This window comes from Epinephelus moara, chromosome 1, assembly GCF_006386435.1.
Source record: "Epinephelus moara isolate mb chromosome 1, YSFRI_EMoa_1.0, whole genome shotgun sequence".
Lineage (NCBI taxonomy): Eukaryota > Metazoa > Chordata > Actinopteri > Perciformes > Serranidae > Epinephelus > Epinephelus moara.
Genome location: NC_065506.1, coordinates 50,698,562 through 50,708,722, shown reverse-complemented (window position 1 = coordinate 50,708,722; position 10,161 = coordinate 50,698,562). Strand labels below are relative to the sequence as shown.

The 10,161-nt window shown below is 45.2% G+C and overlaps 1 protein-coding gene across 1 annotated transcript in view; it reads right to left on the bottom strand.

Moving 5' to 3' along the window:
- Positions 1-10,161, bottom strand: part of LOC126397212 (intermembrane lipid transfer protein VPS13C-like) — a gene marked incomplete at its 3' end in the record, with an annotated part of 70,957 nt that overhangs the window by 48,693 nt on the left and 12,103 nt on the right. Inside the window, exons 6-11 of the mRNA XM_050055854.1 lie at positions 7,238-7,366; positions 6,487-6,561; positions 6,118-6,227; positions 5,809-5,868; positions 3,162-3,221; positions 954-1,262 (exon numbers count right to left, since the gene is read on the bottom strand). Of these exons, the coding sequence (XP_049911811.1) occupies positions 954-1,262; positions 3,162-3,221; positions 5,809-5,868; positions 6,118-6,227; positions 6,487-6,561; positions 7,238-7,366 (743 nt within the window). The remainder of the gene's footprint in view (positions 1-953; positions 1,263-3,161; positions 3,222-5,808; positions 5,869-6,117; positions 6,228-6,486; positions 6,562-7,237; positions 7,367-10,161) is intronic.

Sequence of the window (10,161 nt, the reverse complement as noted above, 5' to 3'; positions counted from 1 at the left end):
GGAGGAGACAAGGAGGAGAGGAGGAGGAGGAAGGGAGAAGGAGGAGGAGGAGAGGGGGAAGAGACAAGGAGGAGAGGAAGAGGAGGGGAGAAGGAGGAGGAGAAGGAGGAGACAAGGAGGAGAGCAGGAGGAGGATGAGGAGGAGATGAGGAGCAGGAGGAGGAGGAGGAGGAGAGGAGAAGAAGGAGGAGGAGAGGGAGGGGAGGAGGAGACAAGGAGGAGGAGGAGAAGGAGGGCGAGGGGGAAGAGGTGGAGGAGGAGAAGACGAGGAAGTGAAGGAGGAGGAGGAGGAGACGAGGAGGAGGAGGAGGAGAGGGGGAGGAGGAGACAAGGAGGAGAGGAGGAGGAGGAAGGGAGAAGGAGGAGGAGGAGAGGGGGAAGAGACAAGGAGGAGAGGAAGAGGAGGGGAGAAGGAGGAGGAGAAGGAGGAGACAAGGAGGAGAGCAGGAGGAGGATGAGGAGGAGATGAGGAGCAGGAGGAGGAGGAGGAGGAGAGGAGAAGAAGGAGGAGGAGAGGGAGGGGAGGAGGAGACAAGGAGGAGGAGGAGAAGGAGGGCGAGGGGGAAGAGGTGGAGGAGGAGAAGACGAGGAAGTGAAGGAGGAGGAGGAGGAGACGAGGAGGAGGAGGAGGAGAGGGGGAGGAGGAGACAAGGAGGAAGAGACAAAGAGGTGGAGACGAGGAGACGAGGAAGAGAGGAGGAGGGGAGGAGGAGGAGACAAAGAGGTGGAGACGAGGACGAGAGGAGGAGGGGAGGAGGAGGAGGAGAGGAGGAGGAGAAGGAGGAGGGGAGGAGGAGAAGAGGAGAGGAGGAGAGGAGGAAGAGAGCAGGAGGAGGAGAGGGGAAGGAGGAGGGGAGGAGGAGGAGAGGAGGGGAGGAAGAGAGGAGGAGTCGTCACATTAGTTGAGAATACAAAGTACAGTCAGTGATGAAGAACAAAGCTTATTCTAAAACGTGTCTACAGACAGAGAGACAGGAAGTGATGTCAACGTACTGAACATGTGACCTCATAAAACTATGTAAACATGTAAACACAAACATGTAAACACACACAGGCATGTTTTTCTTCCTTTGTTGCTTAAAGAATTGTTCTGTTTTGTGTTTTAGATTGTCTGTTTGTTGTTTTGTTTGTTTGTTTGTTGTAACTCTGCTGACGAGACGAGACAAACAGCGAGGACTCACCACGATGTCGTCCCATGATCCTTTGTAAAAGATGGGACTGTTGACGTTCCAGTAGGCGCAGAGACACTCCAGACGGCCCAGCTGACACAAACAAACAAGTCAAAACAATAGTAAACAAAAGACACAGACACCGACTGAGTCTACTGTCTCACCAACCAATCAGATTACAGAACACTCAGGAGAACACTCAGGAGAACACACAGGAGAACACTCAGGAGAACACTCAGAAGAGTAATCAGGAGAACACTCAGAAGAGTAATCAGGAGAACACACAGGGGAACACTCAGGAGAACACACAGGAGAACACTCAGAAAAACACACAAGAGAACACTCAGGAAAACACACAAGAGAACACTCAGGAGAGCACACAGGAGAACACACAGGAGAACACACAGGAGAATACACAGGAGAACACTCAGGAGAAGCCTCAGAAGAACACAGAGGAGAACACTCAGAAGAGCACTCAGGAGAACACACAAGAGAACACACAGGAGAACACTCAGGAGAACACACAGGAGAACACAGGAGAACACTCAGGAGAAGCCTCAGAAGAACACTCAGGAAAACACACATGAGAACACTCAGAAGAGCACTCAGGAGAACACACAGGAGAACACAGGAGAACACTCAGGAGAATACACAGGAGAGCACGGGAGAACACTCAGGAGAACACTCAGGAGAGCACAAGAGAACACAGGAGAACACACAGGAGAACATACAGGAGAGCACAGGAGAACACACAGGAGAACACTCAGCAGAACACTCAGGAGAACACTCAGGAGAACACTCAGGAGAACACACAGGAGAACACACAGGAGAGCACTCAGAAGAGCACTCAGGAGAACACAGAGGAGAACACTCAGGAGAACACACAGGAGAACACTCAGGAGAACACACCGGAGAGCACAAAAGAACATACAGGAGAACATACAGGAGAACACTCAGGAGAACACACAGGAGAAGCCTCAGAAGAACACACAGGAGAACACACAGGAGAACACTCAAGAGAACACTCAAGAGAACACACAGGAGAACACTCAGGAGAACACAGAGGAGAACACTCAGGAGAACATGGAGGAGAACACACAGGAGAACACTCAGAAGAGTACTCAGGAGAACACACAGGAGAACACTCAGGAAAACACACAAGAGAACACTCAGGAGAACACTCAGGAAAACACACAAGAGAACACTCAGGAGAACACTCAGGAGAGCACAGGAGAACACACAGGAGAGCACAGGAGAACACACCGGAGAACACACAGGAGAGCACGGGAGAACACTCAGGAGAACACTCAGGAGCACAGGAGAACACACAGGAGAACACTCAGGAGAACACACAGGAGCACAGGAGAACACACAGGAGAACACTCAGGAGAACACAGGAGAGCACGGGAGAACACTCAGGAGAACACTCAGGAGCACAGGAGAACACACAGGAGAACACTCAGGAGAACACACAGGAGCACAGGAGAACACTCAGGAGAACACAGGAGAGCACACAGGAGAACACTCAGGAGAACATACAGGAGAACACACAGGAGAACACTCAGGAGCACAGGAGAACACACAGGAGAACACTCAGGAGAGCACAGGAGAACACTCAGGAGAACACTCAGGAGCACACACAGGAGAACACTCAGGAGAATATACAGGAGAGCACAGGAGAACACTCAGGAGAACATACAGGAGAGCACAGGAGAACACTCAGGAGCACAGGAGAACACACAGGAGAACACACAGGAGCACAGGAGAACACTCAGGAGAATATACAGGAGAGCACAGGAGAACACTCAGGAGAACATACAGGAGAGCACAGGAGAGCACACAGGAGAACACTCAGGAGAACATACAGGAGAACACACAGGAGAACACTCAGGAGCACAGGAGAACACACAGGAGAACACTCAGGAGAACACAGGAGAGCACACAGGAGAACACTCAGGAGAACACTCAGGAGCACAGGAGAACATGTCTCACCTTATAGATGATCTTTGCCGCTTCATTCAGGATACAGGACCTCCAGTTCTCATCTGTCGTCTGGAATAAACAAACAACAACAGGTAAACAACACCTGAATCTGTGTGTGTGTGTGTGTGTGTGTGTGTGTGTGTGTGTGTGTATGAAGTTCTATCCATATCAAAATAAGCACACACACGCGCAGCAACATGTGTGTGCAAGCGTGATTAAAGGCGCTGTATGTAAGAATGTGGCCAAAACGGTTACTGCACTCAAATTCAAAATACTGCCGCGAGTCTTGTCCGCCACCCCTCCTCCCCTACAGATTCGAGGTTGCTGGACAGCAGCACACCGGAGACTGATTTGTTTGCCCATGGGCGGCTGCCGTGGCAGGGCCGCGTCACCGCGTCCTTGATCTTTAGTTTTCCAGCGGACCGTTCGAGCAAGTCCGGCTTCTCTGCTGCTAACGCTGCTGCCAGGATACAGCTGAGGAGCAGCCGGCTGCTAATGCTGGGACACTGCTAATGCTGCTTGCCGGGATACAGCTGAGGAGACTGCTAATGCTATGTACCAGGACACTGCTATCGCTGCTGCCGGGATACAGCTGAGGAGCTGGCTGCTAATGCTATGTACCAGGACACTGCTAATGCTGCTTGCCGTGCTGCTGTAGCTCAGTCATAACTGTAACTGATGCTGAGACTCTACTGACTGTGTGACTGGTAGACGGCGGTGGGTGGTGCAACAGGCCAAAACACAAATTCAAAACATAAACATGATTTGCAGACTGCAAAAAATTTTTTAAATGCGAATATTCTGGCTGTACTATTGTTGTCAGTCAGATCAGCATGTTATATGAACATTATTCCTTAGTCTCTGTGGCATATTAGGAGGATTTTATGACTATTTGCTTTAGATTTCTTACATATAGCTCCTTTAACATAGTAAATTTTGGTACGCGTGCGTGTGTGCATGCGTGCAGGTTGTATTTCAGGCGTAACAAGAAGATGGGTACTGTACTTACAGCCTGTGCACGACTGTCACTGTTGGAGAAATGTTGTTAAGTGTCCACACACAGACGCGTTCACATTTTTTGATACTACGCAACCGGAAATTTATCTGCATCGCGCGCACCAGTCCGCGTACATGAACGCCTCACGTACTTTCCTGTTCCATTTCATTCTATTTCTGTGTTCTATTTTCATCCAGTAGATGGTGCCATCGAGCCAATAATACACTCTATACAGACATATATAATTATAGTTGTTTTTTTAAGTATTATTATTAGATGTAATTGGAAAAACACAAACACAAAGTTAGTAGACTAGATACAGTTTTTTTTAGTGTTGTGGAAGAAAGTATTTGCATGAAATATTTATTGTACCATTACTACAGAGAGCAGAGCAGCTCACTGGGTAGGGTGCTACCATGTTTTTTGTGTGTGTGTATTAAAAAAAAATTATTTGATTAAACTGCAAAAGAAGAACAGAAAGTCTGAAGCCTAATTTTGTATTTTCTTCAATATCAGCCAATTTTGGAAGAAAATATTTGACTGAAATAAATTATGGTAACGCTCACTAGGCAAGGCAAGTTTATTTGTATAGCACATTTCAACAACAAGGCAATTCAAAGTGCTTTACATAAAATATACAGCAAGTAAAAGCAATAGGTTGTGCTGCTGCCGTGGTTCTGCCAGATGCCTCCTGCTGCTGCTGCTGCCATCATTAGTCATTAGTCATACTTCTACTGTTATTATACACATATGATTATTGTCACACATGTATACTGCCAGATATTAATACATACTTTCAACATATTGTACCACAGTAGCCAGAACTATAATTATAATATTATTACTTTCATTAATGTTGNGTCATAAGGACAGAGGGCTGTCGTATGCTGTAAAGCCCTGTGAGGCAAATTGTGATTTGTGATATTGGGCTTTATAAATAAAATTGACTGATTGATTGAATTGATAAAAAGACTACAATTAAGTTAGAATTAAAACCTAGATAGGAGACAGAAATAAAACCTCAACAGAAGACAGATAAAACAGAATAAAGGTTACAGTGCAGTGTGAGAAGAAGAGGGCTCAGATCTGATTTAATCAAAGGCAGCAGCAAACAGAAAAGTAAAAAAGAAAGAAAAAGAAAAAGGAAACTACGTGAGGCGTTCATGTACGTGGACTGGTGCGCGCAATGCAGATAAACATCCGGTTGTGTAGAATCAACAAGTGCGTGTGGACACTTCACAACATTTCTCCAACGGTGACAGACGGACGTGCACACGCTGTAAGTACAGTACGCATCTTCTTGTTACACGTGATGTACTTTACGCACGTCATAGTACGCGTGCATGTGCGCGCGTGACAAAAATGTTCTATTTTCTTCATGTGTGCGTTTATGCATGCGTTCGCAAAAACGCATAAATGTTACGCGTAGTCACTCCACGTCGTGTGATTACGCAGCGTGCAGCAGTCATCACGCTTACACGTGCGGGTGCACACATGACCGTTATAAGTCAATGGGGAAACTACATGACACGTCAGGCGTTGCTTTGCTGCACAGGTGTCAAAGCACGCGCGTGTGACACGTTCAGTCGATAGCTGCACACGTATATTAAAACCTATGGTACTCCATAGTGTGTATGTGTGTGTATGTGTGTGTGTTACCTGCAGGCTGAGCTCGGACAGTGTAACTCCCATGGACAGGGGGCGTTGTGGGTCTAACAGCTGAAACACAAACACATCACAGGTTCACCTGCTGAAACCTCACTTCCTGTTTGATGGAATCACCTGTCCGTCACTACGACAACACCACAGTGAACAGGTGGGTTCTACAAGTGATAACTGTACACCTGGATTTGAACCTAGACCTGGACGTGAACCTGAACCTGGTGCTGGACCTGGAACTGGACCTAGACCTAGACCTGGACCTGGACCTGAACCTGAACCTGGTGCTGGACCTGGACCAGTACTCACGTCGTCCTCGTAGCGCAGGTGGATGCTGCTGATCTTCACCTGCAGGTTTTTGATCACCTGAGTCGCCAGTTTCTCCACAAACGTGTCCTTTTTCTCCTCCGGAGGTTTTTCTGAAACAGACAGAGGACTGTGAGGACATGAGACAGGACAGAGACCTGAACAGAGACATGAGACAGGATGTCCGTCAGCTGATCGGACCTGAACAGAGACCTGAGACAGGATGTCTCTCAGCTGATTGGACCTGAACAGAGACCTGAGACAGACAGGAAGATCTAATGTCTTCATGATGTGAGGAGGATCAGAGTCTTCGTCTGGTTCAGTCTGGACTCTGTTAGGTGGGACAGGTGGGACAGTGAGGTGAAGACGTACCTGTCTTGTTGTCATGTCGTTTCAGCTTCTTCAGACCTTTTCTGGTCTTTTTGTGTTTTTTGGATCCTTTTGGGACTTTGGCAGCGTTAAAGACAGAGACGGCAGTTAGAGACAGGAAGCCCGAAAACACCGACAGGAAGCAGGAAGCACTTTAATCTGAAGGTTAATAGAGGCAGGTGGAGACAGGTGGAGACAGGTGGAGGCAGGTGGAGGCAGGTGAAGGCAGGTGAAGACAGGTGGAGGCAGGTGAAGGCAGGTGAAGACAGGTGGAGGCAGGTGGAGGCAGGTGGAGACAGGTGGAGACGGGTGGGGGTAGGTAGAGACAGGTGGAGGCAGGTGTAGGCAGGTGGAGACGGCTTGGGGTAGGTGGAGACAGGTGGAGACAGGTGGAGGCAGGTGGAGACAGGTGGAGACAGGTGGAGCAGTTCAAACTGAACTTAAGCAGCTCTGAGACACACACTGATTAATCAACATGTTTCATTTTAAATAAATCCCATAATCCTCTCCTTCAACACTGTGACAGATATCATCAGGTTAATAACAAACAGGACTCTGAGGAGTTTCATTTAAGGGATTCCTCCTCTCATTTAAGGGATTCTTTATAACCCTTAACTCCTGTTGAAGAACTCATCAGTTTCATTTAATCTGTAAATGAAAAAAAAATGTCTTTTTTCAAACTCAATCTGAAGTTTTAAAAACTGTTTATAGTGTTTCTGTTTAAATGTGTGTGTGTGTGTGTGTGTGTGTTTACCACATTGAGGCTCCTTGTAAACAACACTCTCCAGGCTGAACAGCAGATCTCCAGTTTGAGACGCTGACAGCAAACGCAGCATGAACAGTACAGACAACATGTTAATATGTTCATCCATCCATCCATTCACTCATTCATTCATTCATCCATCCATTCACTCATTCATTCATTCATCCATTCATAAATTCATCATCCATCCATCCATCCATCCATCCATTCACTCATTTATCCATCCATTCACTCATTCATTCATTCATCCATTCACCCATTCATAAATTCATCATCCATCCATCCATCCATCCATCCATCCATCCACTCATTCATCCATCCATTCACTCATTCATTCATCCATTCACCCATTCATAAATTCATCATCCATCCATCATCCATCCATCCATCCATCCATCCATTCACTCACTCACCCCCTGAGCTCAGCCTGATCAGTATCTTCTCTCTGTACGAACTCTCTGAGCTCTGTGATGTGTCTGAGACGACCTGATCTGTACCTGGTCAGTGAATCAGTCCCTGAGTCACATGACTGACCCGTGTTTCACTGAGCGGATTATTCCACCATCTGTACCTGTTACTCAGGTTACATTAATAAATGATTCTGATTGGCCGCTAGCTGGCGGGGCGTCTGATATATAATTGTACATGGACAACTTTTTTAATGTCTTCTTGTTCTATTGTCTTGCATGTGCTCAATTTGAATGTGCTTTAACCCCCAATGTCTCTACATCTACTACTGTCATCTATCACTAGCGGTGTAACGGTACACAAAAATCTCGGTTCGGTACGTACCTCAGTACACAAGTCACGGTTCGTTTTTTTTTTCGGTACAGTAATGAAATAAATAGACAACTATTAAATATCTTTTACTTATTGGTAACCTTATTAAAACATACAGCCACAGCAGTTAACTCTTTTTACACAATTTTTGAATGAAACAAATATATATAAAATCCTGCTTTTTCACATTGTTTGAATGAAAATAGAAATATAAAAGTGAAAAATAAAATCCTGCTGTTTTTTTAACACATTTTTTGAATGAAAAATATAAATATACATTTCTGCTTTAACAGTTTTACTCAATTAAAATAAAAAGTATAGTGCAGCTGGTCAGCTTTAAAGCCTGCTCAGATTCAGTTTTACTAGGAACTTACTTAGCTTTCCCACTTTGTTAAAGTGCAGTAAACAAAACATGCTTATATCTAAAGTGCAGCTTAAACAATTTTACTCAACTCCAATGGCGTTGGTTATTTCTTTAGCGCGATGGTCAGGGAAACGCTCTTTCTTTTTAAACGACGACGATATCGTAGTTTGCACCAGATTGCTCTTTCTAGTCGTGCCGGTTAACGTTCAAACTCGGGTGGTGTTGTTTTAGATGCGTTAGCATGTTAGACGTGTTTCCAAGTACATACCCGACCACTGTTCTGCAGTGTCGGCACACTGCTTTTGTCTTGTTCACTTGTTTATTTCCATCTTCGTATTTTACCCTGAAACCAAAGTGTTCCCGAACGGAGGACTTTAGGTTTGCGGGTGGGTCTTCAGGTTCGTCAGGCTCACTTGCCATGTTGTCAAAATGCTAGAATGCGCTGCACAAAGTGAAAGCGGAGATTTAAGGGACTCGGTCCGTCACTCAATTATGTCCGTCTGGGAACTAGATATTTTAAATGGTTCGGCTCGCAAAAACGGAATTAAAATAAAACAAAATAAAATAAAATAATATCCTGCGCCCAATGATTCGGTACAGGGTCGTGCCGAACCGAAAGTCGCGTACCGAACGGTTCGACACAAATACATGTACCGTTACGGCCCTATCTATCACAACTGATCACAACTACAACAAGATCTATGTACTGGACTCTGCATTGCTACAGGCTGACACACTATCCACACACCCCATACAGCCCCTTTTCCCCCGTCAGCTTGTTACCTGGTTGCACCCAGAAATAAGACATAAAGCTTACACATACTTAAGGCACTGGAGGCAACATGATGTGTGCAATATTACTGTTATGTGTCGCTGGCCGACTCTATACTGCGACGATAAGATGGTTATGTGTTTTAATGTATCTTAAATTGTAACTGCATATTCTGTGTGTACTGTATTGATTTTTTATTACTTTTTAGGAACTATGCTGATAAACATCTGGCAGGGGGACTACCAATGTAAATCAGCCCCTGGCTGCAATTGGGTGCATCTACACTTTATTGTTTTTTCTTTAAAAGGAATGTTCATTGATGTACACTGTCCCTTCTTAAACAAATAAACTATTAAATAAATAAATGGTCGCCGTGGTTACCGTCAGCTTCAGGATGGAGACACACAGGAGACTGTGACACTGAGCTGACAGGAAGTAAACTGACTCAGCTCTGCTGTCGTTCATGGTGTGTGGTGAGATGTGGACGGGGCATGACGCACGACAACCTCAATGCCCCGCCTCCATTGTTAAGCCCCACCTCCATTTGTGAAGCCCCACCTGACTCTGATTTGATTGGTTAAAAATGTTTTGTATTGAACTTATACAACTAAACAAAGGTTTCTGTGACACACAAACAAACTAAACAAACTAACTAAATGACTGCAGCTTGTTTATGTGTTTGTGTTATTTATGTTTGTGCTGTTTATCTGTTTGTGTTGTTTATCTGTTTGTGCTGTTTATCTGTTTGTGTTGTTTATCTGTTTATGTTGTTTGTTTGTGCTGTTTATCTGTTTGTGTTGTTAGTTGTGCTGATTGTGTTGTGTATCTGTTTGTTGTTTATCTGTTTGTGTTGTTTATCTGTTTATGTTGTTTATCTGTTTATGTTGTGTATCTGTTTGTGTTGTTTATCTGTTTGTGTTTGTGTTTGTGTTGTTTATCTGTTTATGTTGTTTATCTGTTTATGTTGTGTATCTGTTTGTGTTGTTTATCTGTTTGTGT